The following is a 23,857-nucleotide window of genomic DNA, read 5'->3' as shown; positions in this document are numbered from 1 at the left end:
TCATTACTATAAAGACAGAAAAAATCCTAAGTCATGAATTTAGTTTGTTTAGACAGCTAGGATATCCCCATTCCTTTCAAACAAAAGTATTATATTTGGGGGGGGGAAGAGTTACAATGAATAGGAGCAATATTATATTATGATTAATTATAGTACAAAAAAGATAGCATCTTTTCATCTCTTGCTCATTCCCTGACTGTAAATTTACATTTACCAGTTCCCATGGTTCATTTTTTCATGACCCGAATGTTCTGATTCCTAAAGGCAAAATTCTCTCACTTGGGAAAATAGGCCACACAATTACTTAAAACACACAGAAGTTAAAGGCAGAATGGAACTGTGAAGTCTAAAGTGTTGGGAAAGACGTCAGCAGTTTTCTTAGGAAACTAATCAAATCAATGAACTTCCTAACCCATTCCATTTTTTCTCACCTTTTTTGAGGATACTTATTTCTTAATAAGTATTAAATTAAACATTAGGGTGCTCATTCTGCAATGCTTGTAAAGCAACCAGACATTACTCTTCCTCAGAAAACATCTAATTTTTGTCCTTCAACAAACAAAATGTTTTTTTCGGCTCTATTTGATGGGCAGTTGCCTTTGTTGTCCTTTCAGAATAAGTTTCTTCATTATTTCCAGCCTGACTTACAACTCCCGCTGGGTGTTCTGGCTTATGCTGTTCTATGGACAGCATGCTTTAATTGTGCTGGAAAAGTCTAAACAATTTCTGTGCTGAATAGATGCTACATTTAGGCTGAAGTGAGAATTCAACAAACGACTTGTTATATTTTGTAGAGACATAAAAGCATGAAAAAATTGCTTATGTCTTATTTCAAAAATGTGCAGGGCAGTTTTTTAGGGGACAATTCACCTTTGCAAGTTACACAGAAGAATTCCATCTAGAAATTGAAAAAGAAAGTGGAAATTCATGCAGACTGATTCAAATTATATTGCACTGGGACCACCCTGTTCTTTTTACAACAAAAATAAATCAGTTCCTAAGATTTATCCAAGTACATGTCAACATAATATGTAAATACACCATTATGTAAATGTGATGACAACACAAGAGAGAGAGGGTGAATTCTATTAATGGAAATAGCTAACCAAATACATGAAGATACTGTGAAGATGTCTTAGATAGCAACAGATGATTGGTCTAGAAAGTTATTGAAAGTATTCCTACCATCCATTGGTCTGTGTGATAGTAACTGGAATCCAGTAATATCAAGAGAGCCATAATTATCTGTGATCTAAACAATTGCTATCTGCTTCAACTAGCAAGGGGTCTTCTACTGAGATCTTTGCTCCAAACTTTTCAAAATTTGTTCAGTGCCAAACATTGAATCTTTAACCTTTTGTATGTAAAACATGTGGCTTTTTTCCAGAATTAATAGGGCTACAGTTAAGAGTAATCCATTAAAATGTCACTATTGTTACATTTGCACATTGATTGATTTTGTTTTATTTTTGTACAAAGTTTTACAGCTGCACTTTGTTGGTCTGTTTTGAATCTGTATTCTTTCTAAGTATTGTTTGTTCTTACAATTCCAGGTAGAATTTACTATAAGCCCTTTGCCAGACTTAAATGAAGATGATCAGCTTTGGTGTCAGTTTGGTGAAATGAGGCAGCAGGCAGAGAAACACGGTGATGCTGTTATCTGCCTACCTCCAAATCAAATTCCTCCAACAATCAAAGGCCAAGGTAAAGATACAGCTGAACCCCGTGCTTAATCCCATATCCCAAGTTTGAAGCTATTTTAATAGCTGCATGAAACAACAAGTGTTGTGTGGGTTTTTCTGTGACTCATTTTTCTTGGCATTAGTCTAAACATAATATCTTTAACATTTTTCTTCCTAGAAATCTTAATAGCAACTTGTTTGTTAATTCTGCTTCATGCATTCCAGGCATATTTGTCTCCCTTATGCATATATTAAGTATTACAAAAAAAGCGAAAAGGTGAAGGATATGGATGAACTTCTAAATAGGCTTTCAGTTTCATTTGGACTAAAGCCTGCTACAACATCAGTAAACATCAGGGTACTTTTTAAAAACGTCAATACCGTAGTTACTCTTGATACCGTAGTTACTCCCAAAGGATGCATAACTTGAGGCTCTTTCAGCACTCATGACTTGGGATGAAATAGCAAGTATAAGCCATGATTAGGGAGACTTTTGTTCAGTATCAGCTGCTGCACTGGTTGTATCTCTTACCTTGAATAAAATGCCCTAGCAACGGTGAGTCATGTTCCGTTCACCACATAGTAAGATTACTGTAATACTCTCTATGTCAGGCTACCCTTGGAAATGATTTATAAACTGTCTGGTTCAAACTTTCATTGACAAGACTCCTGAGAAGACAACCCATCAGCATATAAATACAGCTGGATGACTTTTTAAAGTGCTATTCATCCACTTTTAAAGCATTGGATTATATCAGATATGTCAAGTTAGAATCTATCCATCCAATTCATCTTGCAAACAGGACTACTGAGCCTCCCCTATCCCCATTCCATGCAGTTCTCAGGCTGTGGGTCTGATGCTAGGGCTTCTCAGTGATATCAACTATTCTTTGAAATACCCTAAATCCAGAAATGAGGATGACTTCCTCCATTCTTGTATTTAGGACACAAGGCCAAACTTTGTTATTCGAATGGGCATTCGGCCCCTAGTTTGTCCTGGTCATTACTTTAGATTTACATTTTATTGTTATTTTATTCAGTTGAACTTCCCATTTTGGTTCTGGGTATACCAATCGTGTTATCTATTGCCCAGAATCCTAGTTGACTGGGCCAGTTTATAAATATAGTAAATAAATTCATAAACAGTAAACACAAAGATTATATTATCTGATCTTCTCAAATTTGAATTCCAGTATCTATCCAGGAGAGCAGGTTGAAAAAGTTGCCTTAAAAGCCATATCATATGCCGAAACCATTGGTTGACTAAAGCCAAAGTTAATAGTTGGGTTGGGTTGGGAAGGGGGTGGGTGGGTGGGGAGGGGTTGTTTTGTTAAAGATAAAATGTATTGAAAAACTTTTCAATTAAAAAAAAAATATTTGACCTAGATGCCATTTCTGTCTAGGGTGGTAGAATGACATAAATATCTGTCATAATTTCTAGGATAAAATGAGAGTGCCCTTTACACTATTTGTTTCAAAGAAAAATGCATTTTAGGTTATTTTTCACTGTAGACTATACTTTGGAAGATCAGACAGTGGCTGCTTCATAAATATTGAATGTAAAAGATTTTCTGTTTGCGCATTTTTCTAGCAAGTTAATAGTGCATGCCTTCTTATATAATGCCATTTCTTGCAGATTGTTGCAAGTGGTTTCCTGGGGGGAATGTAAGAATTAGTGGTTTCCTGGGGAATGTAAGAAATGCTTCTAGTCACATCCATTTCTCCTGAGAAGATTTGATCAATGCAAATGAACTATGTCATAATAAATTTGTTTTAAAAGTGACAGCTCTGAATTAACTGACGTCTTTAAAATATATATTCAGTTTCCAGTTGACCTCTGAATGTATGGCCTAAAGTGAAAAACATCCAAAAAAATTCACTGGAATTTTTCATGAAGTGAGCTTAAATCTAAGCTGTCACCACTCTTTCCACAAGCTGTTAGAGGAAAGCAGAGTTTGAAGTTGCTCAATAGGTTGTGAAATAGCTTGTCAGAGGATTTAATGATTTCTATAAAAGGAATAGCTAGGAGTTTCATTGGGAAAGCCTCAATTTCTATAGATCTTCATTCTTAATATATGCTGATTTAGTGTACATTTAGAGTGACAATAATATTTTTATTCTTCTATTCTTAATTCTGTAATAATTCAGATTTGTAATGTATTAATAGAGGAAATATGTGCAATATACTAGTGTTTTCCCAAAATTTTAGTCTCAAATTATTACTTTCATAACATATTTTCTATTTGAGAAGCATGCTTTATTCATAAATGACTTGAGCAACATATACTTTCTGTATGTAATCTTTGTGTGTATGTATGAATTTATTTTTGAATCCATGTATCTTATCAAAAACAAATAGGAGTATATCCTCTTTAGAAATTCAACAGAAGTTTAAATAAGAGCAAAGCACTTTTGCTATTCTTTAAAAACATCCCAAATGTTCCATATAAACTTAAAATGATGCTGGGTTTTTTAAAATCTCATTGACATTTCACAGGCTTGTATAGAAATCTGAAAAAAGTTAGTGTGCTTTAATAAAGAGCAAACAGGTGCTATACTCACACAAGGTCCAAACATTTCTGCCTAATCATTTTTGAAGCATTAACATAATTAAAAATCTAAAGGCAAAGATTCTTTCATTAATAGATTTATTCATGCATTTTATTTTCTATCTGTGGTGTTTCTCTGGTGGCACAGACTATTGCAGACTAACTCTGCCCATAGTCTGGAGTTCCATCTGACAGGTCTAAAGGTTGACTCAGCCTTCCATCCTTCTGAGGTTGGTACAATGAATACCCAGATTACTGGGGCAATATGCTGACTCTAGACCACTTAGAAAGTAAAGCACTATGGAGCAGTATATAAGTCTTAATGCTATTGCTATTGCTATTCTTTTGCTTTTTATCAGACTATATTTTTCAAAAATAGGATGTTTACTACTTCTGGGGAAAAAAACATTTGGGCATTGTTAAAGCTTGGGATTCTAAAGTATTTTATCATGCCTATTGTCATCAGGTTTAATTTTATATGCTATTAAGAAAAAGCCAAAGATTAATGCCCTAACCTCCGAAGTTCAATAAATGCTTCAGTAGGCTATATTATTGGAATGGACCTTAAATTGAACCAGGCTACGTAAATTGTAAAGCATCTTCAATCAAATTAATCTTTACTATTTTTTGTAGACTCTGTCCTGGTTCTGGTACATCTGACCTTTGGAGATAATATATTTTTTGCATCGGGTACATACCCTTTTTATGACTGCGGAGAAGCTATAAATCGTATTGAAAATGAGCCGTAAGTATTTGGCTGCTAAACTTCATTATACCTCCCCTTCCCATGCTATTTGCACTCAAATATTATAATAATTAATGCCTTTGATTTCATAGTCAGGTTTTTCAAAGAAGAAGACTTTTCTGTGGAGTATTAGCAAAGCTGATGTAAACTATACCTTGATTTTTCCTGTAACTGAGACCTTCTGTATCTTGATAGGAAAAAAAGTACTTAAATAGTGGGGGAAACACCCCATTTCACTTGCTTTCCTTGAAGCATTTTTTGTCTGACCTTTACTACTCAAGCATCTAAGATCTGTCTGAGTTATCTCCTTTGCTTTGTAAGTTAAATAACTGAGAACAATACAAACAATTGATGAGTTAAGGAACAGTTGGTGAAGTTTGGAAATCTCCTGGTCCAATAGCCTGATATAACACTTGATTTCTAGTATCATGATTACATATGATGGTAACAAACCGTTGTTCCAGCCCTAGAGTCCTTTGTCCTGGTAGAAAAACTGTAGCCATAGTCTCATATACCACAACAGCAGGATTTTGAAATGTTGAACCTTTGTAACACCGTTAGTTGTTTCTTAAGTCCTTATATCAGAACATGTATCTGTGTATTTGGCCGTTTGGGGAGATATCCTTGTTGAACTCTTGGGCTACCAACAGGCCATTATGGCTTTGTGATATAAAGCAAAAATATGATTTGCAGCACATGGGAATGTCTGTAGTGGTCCTGTTTTCATCTCCATAAACCAGTTAGTCTTTTCCCAGGATCATATTTCAGCTGTGGATTTAAAGCTACAGCTGGTTTAAAGAGTGCATACATACACTCAGGCAGTAATGAATATTTTCTACCCTCCAAACGACATTTTTGTCTCTGAAAGACTTTGGATTTTTATTAATATACAAAATGACATTGTAAGTTATTATTAGAAGGGAGCCAAAGAGCTTGCAAACTAAAAGCATTTCTTATTTATTCATGTAGGTGTTATTCCTGTGCAAGCAGTAGATGGAATTGCCAATGGGACTGGAAGAATCATGTCTGTGAAGATGCTTCCGTAGAGCAGGATGTGATTAAACAGAATATGGTAAATGTTCTAAGGTGGAATCTCATTCAAGACTTTGGCTGAACCTGGTTATGATAAAATGAGATAATGTTTAGTATGGGCAACATCTTTAAAACTCAAATAAAATATAACTACTGTATAGCAGTGTATTTTTTAAAAAAACCTCATAGTAATATTTCACAGCCCAGTGAGCATATAAAGGAATAAAATTTAGAAGTTCTGCAGGTAATATTAGGATAGCAATCAGCTAATAAATCAGATTGATAGTATATCAGGCAATACAGCAGGGGTATAAACACTATAAAGTAAATGTATTGTGAAACCTATCCAATTGCTTTGTGGAGGTCCAAAGTCAGTTGAGTTATGCTTCATAGCAAAAAAGATATAGACCTGTTTTTAAAATCCCCATTATTCAAGAGGTAGGAGAAATATAAATATGACATAAATACAGTATCTGAGTTATAACTGTGTGCTTAGGTAATTATATTTGCCCTCCATTCTGTTTCATAGTTTACTTGTAAGGATGGAAAGTTTTCAAGTGTTGAGTAGTAGTTCAGACATTCCAACATACTAATTTGTATCCTTGTAATCAAATCTGGAAAAATAATAACAACACAAAAAATCATTGTCCAAAGTATGTTTTGATATTCACAATTTCTGTACTAATATGTATGAAATGTTTATCTTCTAGGAAGAAGAATGTCCACATTTTCTAAATCCCAGTCCTGAAATAATACCAATGGAGGTCTCAACAAAAGTTTATTTTGAAGGAAAGAATCTAGATAATTATCAGGTAAATTTAAATAAATGCTAAAATGTATTTAAGATATAAAACCCGATAGTTTGTAATTCCCTTGTTTAAAAATTAAATGTCATGTGTTGTGAGGAGCCTTTTAGAATGGAAAGAATACATAATTTATCATGCAATTTTTAAAGCTTGTTTTGATGGATAATTTAAAAATATCTTTACTAGAGAAAAGTTATGCATCACCCAGTCAAAACTTCCAGTGTGTTGTAGCACTGTGGGGTTTCTCTGAATTTCATCAGCAGATGAACCTGTACATCTATAGGGATTCATACAGAGAGCTGCTTTGCATGTTAATGAACCCTTTTATGAGCAGGAAAATTTGATCACTGTATTAGAGGTCAGTAATTCATTAGAAATTGATCTATCTGAAGATATGATTAAAATCCACTTCCATGCTTTAGCATGATGCAAACAAAACATCACTTGGTAAATTATTTTTAAATGAATGGGTTTTTTTTATGAATGGACATGTCCTGAACACTGGTGGTTTTTCTGCATAGTATTTATTATTGTAATGTTTTGGTTAATATTGAGGAATAAAGTATAGCAATAGTCCTCGGTGCATATTATGTACACCGTAAGAGATATGAGGAAATCATTGAGAAAGTAGATACTCTTTGAATTTTTTGGTTTACTTTCAATGTTAATTCTACCAGAACTAACAGTGCAATGAACAAATATACCATCTCTCTTTTGTTTAGATGTCTGCTTATTTCTAAGGATCTCAAATTTAGCCCTTGCTGTTATGATTTTCCTTTTGCTTGCTTTCTTATAAGATTCTTTCAAAGAATCTTCTCATTTGATAATGATGACGATAATTGCATTCATCACGTCATTGTCAACTCTTAGCAACCCACAGAAAGAATTTCTTCATGATGGTTTATCCTTAACCTGGTCCTTCATTTCTTCCCAGTACAGTAGCATTTATTGCTACTGTAATTGACACTATCCACCTTGCTACTTCTCTTTCCTCCCCTTTTTCTTTAAGATCACTTCATCAGGATAGGGAAAATTGTCATAAAACAATAATGGGAGAAAGTTCCTCAGATGCAGAATCGTAACCAACATTATGAATTCCCCAACAATTGTTATTCTTCTCTTTCTTCAACATGCTCCTCATCCACTGATTCTGCAGAATGTTGCACCTTTGTTTACTTCCATATTCCTTAGTGCTCATATATATTCTTGAAGTACCTGATTCAGAAGAATGTTGCTAAAAACTTTTCTTTTACTTGTAGCTTATATGAAAAGCAATGTATTTAGCATAAGCACAAAATATTTTGACTGCATAGCCCTATGCCTATGCCTATAGTACATACTTTTGCAAAGATAATCCACTAAATACCAGATTTATCCATATGCTCCTTGCCTTGGTCTAATGTTCAAACTTCTGTTTTTTTATTTTATTTTAACAATAAGAATAAAATAAAAAGAGAAAAACATATAGCCAACACTAACAACAACAAGAACAAAAAATGGTGCACAAAAAGGGGGAAAATGATCCAAATATCAATTAAATTTAACATTAAACATAGAATCCGCCCAGGTTGTATGCTGAAAAAAGAATAAAAATAAAAAATAACTCTGATAAATTCTCCTTCCCTTTACATAACAGGTCTAACTTTCAAACTACTATATCAAACTGACTCATCTTGTCTAGACTTAAACATTTTACAAGTAGTATGACAAATGTAAATTCCAAATATCTAATGGGAAAAATTGGTTATGTTTCTGATCAGTCAACACAGGTTTTAATGCCAGTATGTAAAATACTAAAAAGCAAAATGAAACTCTGCACAATGGAATATCTTCATCTAGAGCAAAAGTTAATAAAAAGATAGACAAGGAAATGGTTTGCAGGTTTAACACATCCAAGGCAATTAGACTATTGCAGAGGCATTCTTTCTGTCTCCTGATTTTGAGCCCAAAGAAATGTCAAATTTTAAAATCATGCTCCTGAAAAGACATCACAATCCTATTTGTGTCTTCACGTTTAATTAACTCATTTTAACTTAATTAACATCAGTAGGGCACCTCTGCGGTAGCTTTGGAGTTATGGTACCTTGTAGTTTGAACCTAAGATAAGTCCTTGTATATAATCTATGTCAACCGTGAAAATAAGCAAGAAGTTCCATCATTATACAAATAATACGTCTTCATGGTGAAGTATGAACCAGCAGCATATTCTGGATTAAGGTTCACTCTCAACAATGCTATTTAAAAAGCTAGTAGCTGTATTCACATATCATGATAAGCTTGGTTAGTTGTAACTTTCTTAGCATGTAATCCAAACCCAACATTGGCAGCTTGACTGAACACAACCAGAGTGTGATCATGTGCAAAAGATCAGGGCACATATGAATATTGTGTTTGGATATCACTAATGTATTGATTTTAAAAGTTACTTTTATTTATACAAAATGTGTTTTTCCTATGAATTGAGTGAGATGATTAACCATCTATTAATGCTGATTTTGATTTTTAAAAAAGGAACATTTGGAGCTACAACTACTTTTTTAAAAAATTGAAAGAATTCAAACAACAGTTGAGAGCTCAGTTATTACTGAATGATCAGTAATAGGCATCACAACCTATAGGAGGAACATCACACTCCTGTTCTATACATACCTTTACAAATTAACAAACAATATATATAAAATATAACACTATCAAAGAGACTATCCTCAGCATATTCTAACAGTTAATATTTAAGTCCAGCCATTCTTATACTCAAAAGGTCCTCAATTTTACTGATGTAACAGACGGATGGTTTTTATATCAAATTAAAATCAAGATGAGATAAAGGACATTCTTAATGATTTCCACAAGAGTTCTTGATAAATGGAGAGGTAACTGAATTTATAGTACATTAGCAAAAGAAATAGAGTACCATATTTTTACCTTCTAAGTAGCAAATTTGTGTTTAAAAATGCTTGCTACAGAAAATTCTACTGTAGTACTGTAAAAAGACATATCAGATGTCTTTTTCACATTCAGGAGTTAGAAAAATTCTCACTCTGATTTCTGAATGTATTGCAACTTGTTCAGGATGGATATTTTTTTTCTTCTGTTCAATCATGTTTGATCTGTAGAGACGGCTGGGACAAGCCTCTGCAGTTTCCTTCCCAAAGTTTTTCAGAAGTGCTTTGCCATTGCCTCCTTACTAAGGCTGAGAGAAAATCACTCGCCCAAGGTCACCCAATTGGCTTTGTGCCCAAGGCAGGATGAGAACATCAGTTCCCAGCCCAATGCCTTAATCACTAGACAAAACTAGTTCTCTATTTATATTTCATATTTATGCATAGGAAAGCAAAGATTATAATATATACTGTTATCTGTTTTCTATGAGCCAAGGTCACTATTAAAATTTTTTAAAAAACTTTTGCTTTTATTATATAATGCCTGGAAGAGTAGAAGCAAAATACTGCCATAAATAGTGTCTGACTTCGATTGTTTAATTAAGGAATTAAAAGGCTATGAGTAAAAACATCCTAACTTGCACACAATTGTGACAATAAATAAATGAGGAAGTTATTTTTTGAATGTACCAGATACAAACCTGTCTGCTTTAGTACTAATAAAATTTTAATATTTTATACCTATCTTTCCCCATCCCGCCTTGTATAATTTCTTCTTTTTTTATGCTTTGGATGATTCAAAATGGGTTTAATGGGATAAAACCTTAAAAGGTCATAAACACTTATGGTATATAGTATAAACAATAACATATTTTTTAATGGATGTGAAGAAAACATAGTTGGCACACTTTGCAGTTGGTTAGAGTAGGCTTGACAATGGCATATTTAGAAAATAAGTTATTTTTTATCAAAAGGATCTCTGTCAAATATAGCAATAACACTTATATACAATTCCATAATGCTTTATAGGACTTTGAGCAGTTTACAGAGTCAGCGTAATGCTCCCAATGCTCCCTCATTTGGAAGGTTGGAAGGCTGAGTCAACCTTGAGCTGCTCAGGATTGAACTCCTGGCTGTGACAGATTTAGCCTGCAATGCTGCATTCTAAACCCTGTGCCACCAGGGCTTCTTTATACCAAATATAAGTATTTGATATAAAGGCAAAATAGCATAAGAGACCAGGGGCTTTAAAATTGCCCAGCCACAATTAGAAGTGGCTCAATAGACAGAACAAGCATATAAATGACTTTGATAGTCTTCATCACTGCAACACGCTACTATTTCTAAGTGTGCATTTTAGATATATGCAGATTTCATGGAACTTTTGTTCTTTTGGGAAGTCAGCCAATTCTGTAAACTTCTTTCCCAGACACACAATTTTTTTTCATAATATTGCTCACAAATGTAGTTTTATTCCCACCCCAGAAGTGGAATTTATATTGTTCAATAAAACTTTGATTTAATGATGACATAAATATCATAATTCAAAGATTTCTTTTCACAGGATAGAACTTTCAAAATTGGAAATAATAAGTTTGAATTTGAGACCACAGTGGAACAAACAGAAAATGGAAAATATTTATTTGAAAGCCCAGAGGTAAAAATTTGGTTCTTTAAGAATGATTTATTGTTTTTTTTTCTTTTTCTCTCTTTGTATTGTTATAGAATAATTAATCATGTCTTGCTTAAATGGGAGTGTAGTCACAGTTAGGGGGGTGTAGATTTATGTAATATTGGGGAAGTCCTGTTTTTCACCTGTCACTTATAAATGGTATATTATTGGGCATGTTCAAATAACTGTTGACTGTATTTTTGTGTGGAGAGAAAATGGCATTGATTTCCTGTTGGTGTGTTCATACACAGACTGTTTGTGAACAGTCCTTTTGATCTCATGTGGCAGAATATCTGTCTTCTTTCATATAACATATATCATAAGCCTCCTGCTATGGAGATAAGAAAGTGGAGGAGGTTTGGTGTCAAAGACCTATCTAAGATAAATTATAAAGTCAGCTTTTGATGTCATTCAAATGTTCTGTGTTGGCTGAAATGTACTTATGATAGTTGTACATAGGATGGAACAGATGGTTCTGGAAACTCTCATGCCATGAGCTTTTACACGGGAAGAAGATTTATAGTAATGGTGTAGACTTTCAGAATGCAAAGTATATTTTTGTCTGCTTTATTCATATTTTTTCTTAGTTCTTTGGAAGCCACATTTCTTAAACAAGAAAACAAATCTACTTAAATGGATATTTTTCTTTTATAGCATAGCTGACTAAGCACTTTGCTTCCATTTTATATCTTCCTAGAGTTAGTAAGTAAGACTAAATGTGAGTCAAGAAACGTAGAAGTACAGTTTTCATATAATTCATGGTTATTGTATGGAATACCATACCACAAAATGGGTAACTTAAAGGAACAGAGAATATTGGTGCAGGTTAAGACTATATTTTCTGGCCATAATGACTGCATATTGATTTCACTGCCAGAGACAGTATATTTCTCAATATATATTTCTTGATGAATGAAAAGTAGCAAATTCCAGAGATAGTTGGATGGTTACTATGAGAACAGAATAGTGGACTACATAAATATTTTAACCTGATTCTAGAATAGCTCTTCTGTGTTCCTGTTACAGAGTAACATTTTCAGGTGCATTTATTTGCTTTTTGCTGCACAGTTCTTTTTTTTGTGTGTGCTGGAATAATATGACTGTGAATAGTCATTAGTCACTTAGGTGACTAATATTGCAGTAGTACAGTAGTAAGTCGTTTGGTTTTAGATATATGGCCAAAAACATTGGATAATTTTTAAATGAAATTTGTGGTGGTGGTAGTAGTTACATAGCCAGCTAGATATTTAGACTGGATTTGGCATTTTTATCCACCCATCAAGTCTTTCACAAGGACCTAGGATCAGAAGATGTCATTTGATGCCATTAAAGTTATCATCACAGAATAGAAGCTGTTATCAGGCCCAAGCCCAAAGACAACGCAATCTTGCCAAGCTAAAGTTAATAATGTTCTAATCTACTAGATATATCCTGAGTATTCCTAAGACAGTGAATCTTGTCAAACTAAAGTTATAACTTTTTACCTCTAGCAGGTAGAGTATTTCCCCTCCCTAGGAAAGCTCTGTGCTGCCCAAACTCCTCTCTCTGATTCTCCAGGTGCACCTTCCATACAACCGTTTCAAGTAAAATAGCCTTTTGCAATTGCTGGTTTTGTCAATGCCAATAGTGTTCAAGTGGTGCTTCTGTTTTGGAATTCCACCCAAGGGGCCTGTCATTATGGGTACTATTATTATTATGGTTTGGTTGCACAGGCAGCCAGGTATTTAGACTGGAATTGGCATTTTTTGTCCACTTATCAAGTCATTCCCATGGACCTGGGATAGGCAAATGTTGTTGCATAATAGTAATATTGAAAGTATCATTGCAGGATGTCAGCTGTTTCAAGTAAACCTACCTTTTTCAATTATTATTATTTTTTATTTTCAGATTACCAATATTGAAAATGAAACTCTACCACTGAGTTTATTCATTAAAACAGATAAAGATAAAATTGATAGCAAGTTAATTGGTAAGTATCCAGCAACCTAAAATGGAGGAGAGAAATAGAAATTAATGGGAAATATTTTAATTTTTCCAAGGTCATGACTTTTCAGAGTTGTCCGTTATTTAAATGATGAATGTATACTTATCAAAATTATCAACAAGCAGTCACGTAAATTTAAAATCAGAACAGGTCAAAATTATTAAAGAGGTAGTCCTCAACTTAAAATAGTTCATTTAGTGACTGTTCAAAGTTACAACAGCACTGAATAAAGTAACTTATGGCATGTCTGAAATGAAAAAAGAAAATGTGGCCTTTTATACATAGAATTAGTTTCAATAACAACTTGGGCCAGTCTAGCTTCAGACATGATATAACACAACTTGGAAGTAATTAGATGATTCTTTCATAAAACTGCAGAAACTATAGACAATAAATCAAGATGTTTGTTTCTTTGTGATACTATTACTACTGCTTTTTTAAACTTTAGATCAGCATGCATGAGAATATTTCTATCAAAATCTACAAGTGTTTTTTCTCAAAGCATAAATCCAGGCAGTATATTTCATGGCTGGGCAGGAGGATCAATTACAATGAGTAATTAAACTTGACAGAATCAAAGTGTTACTTTCCAAAGCCATTTTAGTAATTCTTTTGCTGGAATTCAGTGTCATGTGCATCTGATATGTCTATATTTATAATAAATCTTACAGTCTCTAGCTATGATTATAAGCAATAGTAATCCTTTTAATGATTGTAACAATGTATAAATAAATATATTCTTTTAAAAAAAACATTGATATCTTCTCAGCCCAAACAGATTACATCTTATTATTTGTCAAGATAATGGACCATTGATGGAATGTATTCGACTTAAAAAAAATCATAGTGTATGTTTTACTAAGCATTTCCAGAGAAATTATATAAAAATATCATGCAAGTATAGGCTGCATCATATTCAGTAGCAAAACAGATGAGTTTCACTAATGCATTTCTTACTTTTCTTTTTTTCTCAAAACTAAAATTGGGGATTGGAGCAGGGATTAGATCCATCCTTAATCTCCCCCAACACAGAAAATGACATTAAATCAATGGCTATTTGTGGTTCTTTAGGACAATAAGGCTACTGATTCAACTGGTTCACACTTTTTAAAGTCTAAAAAAAGAATATAAAATGGAAAACTCATTACACAATTAATGCCCTATCGAATCTCAGCAGATTGAATTGCAACCACCCATGATTCAGTAACAGTAATAGAGACCTGGAGGTCATCTAGTCCAACCCCCTGCTCTCGTGTGAGATCTATACTATTTCTGGTAGATGGCTGCCCAGTCTCTTCTTAAAAGCCTCCAGTTTTGAGGCACCCACAATTTTTGAAGGAAATTTGTTCCACTGGTTAATTGTTCTCACTGTTAGGAATTTTCCCCTTAGTTCTAGGTTGACTATTCAAATATTGCTTACCACTTACCATACTGATACAGAATATTCTTCCCTTACATAGCACGCTGGCCATCTTTTTCTTGAACATGCTCAGAAAAAAATAATTCATCCAATAATTATTGCAAAGATAAGACTCAGTTCCTAAACTATTTTCATCTAAGTCTATCAGTTAAGTTCCTTTCAATTTAGTAAATGCTGTGGTATAATCCCAAAGGAATATTTCAGAAATTCTGTTTTCTGTATATGCTCCTGCTTTATCTTTTCAAAAATCAATTGGAAATAACAGAATGCCATCTATCTGAAATAACTTGTCAAGCTTAGAGAAAGGATAAAAGGAAATGAGAAACAAAGTGTGAAAGGTTTTTTATCATTATTATCAATTTTCATGTGTATGTGTGTATTATTATTAAACCTAGTAGATGAATGTAATTACATCATTAAATCAATAGCATCAGTCATTTATTTATCTTTATTATGCATATTTATATATTGTTCAGTTCCCAAGACTAATAGTTATTCACTTAGAAAAAAAGCAATTATTGCATTTCCAACTGTAAATGAGTTCCTTTCTTTCAATCGCCTATTTTAACTACCGCAAGTAGTTAAAATAGATATTAGATACACTGGTATCTAATACTTTTTTTTATAGCCACTGGAGACTGTGAACAATGTTAAATTCAATTCAGCCCTTTTATCCTTTGTCCTGTTTTATCAATGGCTTCCCAGCTAGAATCTAAAAACGATGGATGCAGGCTAGAATCCAATGTCAGGCTTGCTGCTGATACATTTAATGAGCTGATCAGTAACAAAACTTATTAACATTTTGAGCTCTGTATCTGTATTATGTATAGCTGTGAGGACATTCAGTATATTACAAGTCTAATTTGGAGATGGTTTAAAGGCTGGCTTTTGCAGACACAGGAGTCATTCTCATTTCTGCATGCCCAGATGAAATATATTTTGGATCAGTTGGTTAGATATGGAGAACCTGCAGACAGATTTCTGAAATATAGATTTTTTTGAAATGGAGTTCTATCAGCCTCTGTCATGACTCTTATCACTGTTCCCTTCAAATGTTTATATGTACAGATCCAATTCAGAAGCTGAAATTAACCCCCCCCCAAAAGATTTTCATTAAAAGCATATGCCTTCTATCAGAGTGCATACTTATATCTATCTATCTATTTTAGGAGTTCAGAATCAAACCTAAGTTATTATAGGGATTATTTTATTGTCAAATCTGACTATTAATCATACAGCTAACTTGCCTTTTCATAGATTTTAGTGTTTATATAAATTAATGAACGAGGGACAGGAAGCATAATGCTTAGAACTTTGGCATTTGATAAAGTAGATCACAACCTACTACTTGATAAGATAGAAAAATGTGGGTTAGACAGCATCAGCACCAGATGGATTTTTAGCTGGCTGACCGTCCGTACTCAGTGTGTGATCCTCAATGGAACTGCATCTACATGGAGGAAAGTGCGTAGTGGGGTGCCCCAGGGCTCTGTTCTGGGCCCAGTGCTCTTCAACATCTTCTTCAATGATTTAGATGAGGGGATAGATGAGTAACTCATCAAATTTGCAGACGACACCAAGCTGGCAGGAATAGCCAGCACTCTAGAAGATAGGCTTTAAGGTACAGGAGGATCTTGACAGACTTCAACATTGGGCACTATCTAACAAAATGAAATTCAGTGGTTAAAAAAGTAAGGTTCTACATTTAGGTAAGAAAAACAAAATGCACAGTATAGGTGGTACCTTGCTCAATAGTAGTAACTGTGAGAGGGATCTCGGAGTCCTAGTGGACAATCACTTAAATATGAGCCAGCAGTGTGCTGCAGCTGCCAAAAAAGCCAACACAGTGCTAGGCTGCATTAACAGATGGATAGAATCAAGATCACATGAAGTGTTAATACCACTTTACAATGCCTTATTTGTGTTACGCATTATTGGTAAGGCCACACTTGGAATACTGCATCCAGTTTTAATTGCCACAATGTAAAAAAGATGTTGAGACTCTGGAAAGAGTACAGAGAAGAGCAACAAAGATGATTAGGGGACTGGAGGCTAAAACATATAAAGAACAGTTGCTGGGATTGGGTATGTCTAGTTTAATGAAGAGAAGGGCGAGGGGTGACATGATAGCAGTGTTCCAATATCTCAGGGGTTGTCACAAAGAAGAGGGAGTCAGGCTATTCTCCAAAGCACCTGAAGACAGGACAAGAAGCAATGGATGGAAACTAATCAAAGAGAAAAGCAACCTAGAACTAAGGAGAAACTTCCTGACAGAACAATTAATCATTGGAACAACCTGCTCCAGAAGTTGTGAATGCTACAAAACTGGAAGTTTTTAAGAAGAGACTGGACAGCCATTTGTATGAAATGATATAGGGTTTTGGACAAGAAGACCTCCAAGATCCCTTCCATATTATTATTATTATTATTATTATTATTATTATTATTATTATTATTATTATTATTATTATTATTATTATTATTGTGGTGGTGATGGTGGTGGTGGTGGTGACCTCAGGAAGAAAAATCAGAAGGTGTCTGATTGTCATATTAACAAATTTTATAAAAGGGGATAAACTTTTATGAATGTTTATGAAAATGTGTGCTTTTTAAGAAAGCACTAACAAAAAGGAACCACCAAATTGTAACAATATGGGAAAGACTGTCAAGACTTCTCTGATTCCTATGTAACTTGCAAGCCTTCTTTACTGCCCATCATATAATCTAAGGCATGTTGGACTAACATTAGGAAAATCCTAATTCTGAAAAAATGGAGGGTGGAATACAACATATTCCTTGTTGAGCTGAGAAGCTAGATATAAATTTGTTAAAGAAAACAATATAGGAGAAATAAGAAATTTGATAATGATAATCAATTGTATATTTCAGTTTTATGTCCATTGATGAACAATGTTTGAGCACTCAGTTTTAAAAAGTGACCAAATTCTAAATCACACTGGTATTATTTGTTGCTCTTACTTTCCTGAACTAGTTCTCAGCTCCAATCCTTACAGCTGTGCATGCTTTAAATGAGATTTGAAAGCATTAAGAAGCTTGCACAAAGCTCCTCCTTTAAGCAGATGTACATATACATACACACACACACACACACACACACACACACACACGATTCTGGACATATGTCATCGCATTAAAGTTTCGTTGGTTTTGTGTCTGAAGTTTTCTTGGCAAGATTTTTTCCGGAAGTGGTTTGTCATTACCTCCTTCCTTATTACTGGTATATTAAATGTGTCTTTAATATCACTGATTGAAGCAGCTTGTGATTGTTGTTATTTTTCAGATGTATACAGAAGCCTGAAAAAAGATGCAGCTATTTTTTAAGAGATTATGTGTACACTGTGTGGGAAAACCTCTTTCAGATTATTTTCAAACATGCCCAGCATTCAGATAACCATTTAACATCCTGGATTTACTACCTGTCCTGATATTAGAGGACAATACCCTTCTTTTTATCTCTGGAATTTACTTATTATTTACTTATTAGATTTTTATCCACCTTTATTACTTTTTAAGTAACTTTATAAGTGAACATACCTAATACTTCTCCTTTCTCCTATTTTCCCCACAACAATATTGTATTATTGCAAGATTCTTTACTTCTGTAAATTCAGCTCCAGTTAACTTTATCCATCTACAAACACCTAAGGGGTCTATAGGCTTAAAAGAGATTCTGTCTTTTCTCCATGATTCATGATCATGATAACCAAAAGTGGCAGGGCATTTTTATCAGGATTTCAGTGCTCTGCAGTACTCCCATATCCATGGTCTCTGACCTTATCTGTCAGCCTCAAAGCATGCCAGAGAACTATTTGCATTCCCTTGACTCTAAATTGAAGTGTAAAATGGTGGAGATATAGATTGAATTATATCGGTATATCAGAATATTGAGTGAAAGTTCTCATACACTCTTTGAATTCTGACCATAGGTCTATTGCATACTCATTAAAGAAATTTTGGAAAGTTTTAATTTTATTGTTAGAGATTGTCTGGGGTTTGGGCAAAAAATATGTAGTATTAATAAAAAATAGGGATTGTGTTCATAATAGGAAGACTGTAGAAGGGAATGTCAATATAAAAAAAATGAAAGAAAATATATTTTATTTGAGGAAAATCAAAACCACCATATTTGATGATAGAGTTTTGGATTTATGTGTTTTCAATATCCCATCCCATAGTGTTTTGTCACATCTATGTTATCATTCACTTTCAGATTTCTTTTTCAGAAACTATACTTTGCAAAAAATAAATTGCTTCATATTTATTCCTTATTTGCTCCAAACAAGTAGTTTTCAGTCCTCTTGTTCCATCTTCACTCATTCATTGTACTGTTTTTTTTGTACTGTTTTTTGACAAAACTTGCTTTTTCTTCTCCTCTTTACCTCTACTGGCCTGCCATTTTCACAAGTTGTTGGAGGGACCTGGGCCTGACCCCTAAGTGGTCCAGCTCTAACATGCCACAGCTTCCAAACTAAAACATTTGAGAACTGATAAATACAAAAGTGATACAGCCATCTCCATAGGTCAGTCTATAATGTGTCAATCTGACAAAAAAAATCATATAAAGCAAATGATCAGTAGATTACTGAGTGACAGGAATTAACTACATGACAAGTAGAACAGTAACAATAAATCTTATTTTGTCCCTTCCCTATATCATTCAAGAGTCATTCTTACCCAGTCTTAAATGGCTAAGCACAGTAGGTCCACTAAATTTAAAAAGAAACTAAACAAATAAAAAAGACCATTGCAGCAGCATTATGTTTCACCTCATTGCTTTGCTTTCCCTCTTATCCTGATCCATGCTTCCATTACGAGTTGTTTCTGTGGTTCTGAATTGTGAACTAGAAATTGATACTAAGCAAATGCACTTTACTTATTTGCAATCTTTGTAGTGACTTTATATAGCTGCTCTTATGGTCGGGATGACTGCAGTTTGTGCCTTGCGGCTGATCCTCAGTACCAGTGTGTCTGGTGTGAAACCAGGGAGAGTTGTGTTTTCACAAAACGTTGCTCATCTTCTACAACTACCTGCCCTGCTCCAGTCATTACTCAGGTAAGTGAATCTCACATAATTTCACGATATTGAAATTAATTTGCAATGCAGTGCTGGGAGCAGTTAGCAAAGTAGGTCATGTTCTATAATAAATCATCTCTGTATTTTCCCATCATTATTCTGTATTTTCTTACCATCAAAATGCAAAGTGATAAATAGCAAGAGGTTTGAACATACCGTATTTTCCGGCGTATAAGACGACTTTTGAACCCCTGAAAATCTTCTCAAAAGTTGGGGGGTCGTCTTATACACCCAGTCGCCTTATACGCCGGAAAATCAGTGGGTGGCGTCTGGCGGGAGCCGGCAGGGCTGTCCTGCGCACGCGCGCACTCCCCGGCTGCTCCTTAGCAGCTGGGGAGTGCGCGCGTGTGCAGGACTGCCCTGCCGACTCCCGTCCAACGCTCTTCGCTCTTGAGGCAGCTGCTCTTGAGGCGGCTCACTCTTCCCTCTTGAGGAAGCAGCTGCCTCAAGAAGGAAGAGCATGGAGCCGGCAGGGAAGTCCTGCATGCGCGTGCGTTTGCAGGACTTCCCTGCCGGCTCGCTCTTCCCTCTTGAGGCAGCAGCTGCCTCAAGAGGGAAGAGTGTGGAGCCAGCAGGGAAGTCCTGCGTGCGCGTGCGTTTGCAGGACTTCCCTGCCGGCTCGCTCTTCCCTAAGAGCATCGGACGGGAGCCGGCAGGGAAGTCCTGCTCCCGTCCGACGCTGCACTTCCGCCGGGCGGTGCTGGCCGAGACGAGCCAGCAGGCAGCCGCCATGAGCGCGGCGCTGAGGGGCAGCAGCCCCATGTGCAGCAGCAGCCGCCGGCTCAGCAACAGGTCCGAGCACAGGAGCCGCACCGCCAGGCTGCCCAGGAAAAGCAGCCACACCGAGAGGCTGCACGCCCAGTCCAGCTCCATGAGGGGCAGGGCGGGAAGCTGGTCGGGAAGAGGGACCGGGAGCCCGGGCCGAGCGCACCTCGGCCGACGGTGAGAGGGAAGCGGCACATGAAAAAGAGGCTGCGGGCGGAGCTGCCCCGCCCTGCGCCGAATGGGAGAAGTTCAAGGCCTGGGGGGGGAAAGCAGGAGGGGCGCCGGCTGTGGCGGGTGGCGGCTGCCCTCCAGTGCTGCCTGCCGCCCGGGAAACGCTGCGTCTCGGGGGCCAGCAGAAGCGCGAGAGCAGTGGGAGGGCCAGCGGGGCCAGTCGGGCCTTCGCCTCCTCTGCGACGGACAGGGAGGGCAGGGCATGTAAGTATTTTCCGGCATATAAGACAAAAAACCTTGAAAAACTTCTTAAAAGTAGGGGGTTGTCTTATACGCCGGGTCGTCTTATACGCTGGAAAATACGGTATGTTTCAGGAAGGAGAATAGCTCATAAAAGGCCTTCTCCAGCACAATGGAGGATGTTAGAGCAGAATGGACAAATCCTGTTGTTTTCAGAAGCTACTGAATTGCAGATTCCATCGTTCCTCAGTAATGCTGTTTTGGTTTGTGTAAGCTTGAAGTGAGCAAGAATCGCTTGTCAGAGAGACAGGTAGCATATACATTTAATAAATAAATAAAAACAAATTAGTAAATAATATTTGGAAGACAAAATGTTGTCTGTCCTTATGTTATAGCACCAAAACATTTGCTGATTTGCTGATGGAGAAGGATTCATATGGTTTAGAAAGATTAATCAAAATATAACAACAGTGCCAAAGTCTATGGCTTTAAAAAAACAATTGTAAAGTTAAGCTTAGGCACCTTAGGCATCTTTCTGGAAGTTTGAAGTTAAAATTGCAGAGCTTATGTGTCCTCTTTATTTGTTATGACCAATATATCAATGTTTTGGGGATTCAAGTAACCTGGATCTATTTCTGTTTTTTTCTGCCAGTTTAGGAACCTACTGTTTTAAGCAAATTCAGCTGCTACTGTGGCATTTCATATATGTTTGTTAACCTCCTAGTTATTATTTTATAGTAGTGGCCAAAATTGTGGAAACCTTTTGGGAAAAGTGTACATTAGAGGTTTGATGGCTAATAAGACCACTTTTTTTAAGTAGTACCATAAAATTATATATTAATGGAAATATAATTTAATCAAGAATGTAACGCAATAACTTTTATGAAGGATTTGCTATTAGAATAGCAGTGATAAAGAAGAAAAATGAAACACGTAGAAAAAATGAGATATACAAAAATTATCACCATGTCAGTTAATACTTTGTTGGGTAACCTTTAGCATGAATTATGGCCTTACAACGTGTTCCCATGGAGTCAACCAAGTCCTTTAGTTCTGCAGCTGTTACAATGTGAAACCAAGATTGAATGATTGCTTCTATTAACTGGGCTTTATTGCTGGGTCGCTTCTGGCTAACAAATTTCTTTAGTCGACTCCATAGATTTTCAATTGGGTTAAGGTCTGGGCTATTCCTAGGCCATTCCAGTAGTGGAATATGATTATCTTGAAACCACTTTTTGCACACAGCAGCAACATGACATGGAGCTTAATCCTGTTAAAATATAAATGCTTCATTGACTTGGAAAAGATCATGTGTGGAAGGCTTCAGTTTGGGCTCAGGTATTTCATTAATGTATTTTTGGCCATTTATATTCCCATTAATCACACAAATTCTGCCCATACCTTTTGATGTCATACAATCCCAGATCATAACACTGACTGGGTGTTTCATGGTACATGTATAATGCAATCAGGATGCAGATCTTCTCCAATTCTTCTCCTTACGTATTTTATGCCATCACTACCAAACAGGGCGATCTTGGTCTTGTCACTCCAAATAATACTGTGCCATTGTTCCTCTGTCCAGGTAACATGGGTTTTAGCCCAGTTTAGTCTTTTCAACCTTTGTTTGAGAGATAAAAGTGGCTTTTTTCATGGAATTCTAGATTTTAGGCCAAATTTCTGCATCCTGCGCCAAACAGTCCTTGCACTCAAGTTCACATTGCATTGAGCCATTTCATCTTGTATACACTCAGATGATTTTCTTCTGTCACGTAGGCACAGTCTCTTAATTCTTCTAACATCTCTTGCTGTTGTGCACCTTTTCCTGCCTTTACCAGTGTGGCTTTGTAGTGACTGAGTTTCCTTATACCTCTTCCAAAACTTAGAAATGCCACCTTTGATTAGGTTTCCACCAATTTTTCTTCTAATTTCTTTATAACTGTAGCCTTGTTCACTTAATAATGCTATTTTACATCTCTTTATGGGTGACCAGTCAACTCTTGGTACCATTACTTTAATTTTATTATGTTTTACATGCTCACTAAATGAAAGAACACAAAAAAACCCAACCAACTTGATAGTGATCACATAACACACTGACAAATGTCCTCCTCTCAGCTTCAATACATGACATCAATAACTGAATTCTACTGTGATCTGATTGGCTCATTGCCCAAACAAGATGACACCTGATTGGTTTTCTAAACACTCCTGCTCATTGGCTACAATCAGATGAAGGAAAGCTACCTGATATCAACCTAAGCAAGTTGTGCTTTCTTTTTCTGGTTATTTGGTTATAGCTTTTCATTGAATATGGATAATTGAACAAACTTTGTTGCATTACATTCTTGATTAAATTATTTTTCCATTGATATATGGAAAAATATATATGGTACTATATATATGGTATATATATGGTATATATGATATATGGTACTATTCCAAAATGAAGTGGTGTTATTAGCCATCAAACCTCAAATTTACACTTTTCCCAAAAGGTTTCCACAATTTTGGCCACTACTATATATAATATAGGTGGCAATAATGTTTTCTGTATATTTAGATTGAACCAAAGAATGGACCTCTAAGTGGTGGAATTTTGTTGACAATAAGAGGATCTAATTTGGGCATAAAGGCTGAAGATGTCAAAGAAATAATGGTAGCCAACACTGAATGTCAATTTAGAAAAGAATTCTATTCTGTTTCTACCAAGTAAGTAATTCCTGATAACTTTGACAAAAGTGAGTACCCAAGAAATAAAAATAAAGTCTGCATAACTGTTAATATATTTTGAGAGTTGTTTTAATTATTATTTTG

General features: G+C 35.5%; 1 protein-coding gene across 4 annotated transcripts in view; it reads left to right on the top strand.

Moving 5' to 3' along the window:
- Positions 1-23,857, top strand: part of PLXNB2 (plexin B2) — a 376,688-nt gene that overhangs the window by 270,271 nt on the left and 82,560 nt on the right. For all 4 annotated transcript variants that reach the window (XM_083365660.1, XM_083365663.1, XM_083365662.1 and 1 more), the window contains 8 exons: positions 1,554-1,704; positions 4,865-4,976; positions 5,946-6,048; positions 6,719-6,820; positions 11,258-11,350; positions 13,253-13,334; positions 19,683-19,843; positions 23,604-23,752. In XM_083365660.1, the coding sequence (XP_083221786.1) occupies positions 1,554-1,704; positions 4,865-4,976; positions 5,946-6,048; positions 6,719-6,820; positions 11,258-11,350; positions 13,253-13,334; positions 19,683-19,843; positions 23,604-23,752 (953 nt within the window). The remainder of the gene's footprint in view (positions 1-1,553; positions 1,705-4,864; positions 4,977-5,945; positions 6,049-6,718; positions 6,821-11,257; positions 11,351-13,252; positions 13,335-19,682; positions 19,844-23,603; positions 23,753-23,857) is intronic.

Source organism: Vipera ursinii (assembly GCF_947247035.1).
Source record: "Vipera ursinii genome assembly, chromosome: 6".
In the NCBI taxonomy this organism is placed as follows: Eukaryota; Metazoa; Chordata; class Lepidosauria; order Squamata; family Viperidae; genus Vipera; species Vipera ursinii.
This window is presented reverse-complemented; position numbering and strand designations above follow the sequence as displayed.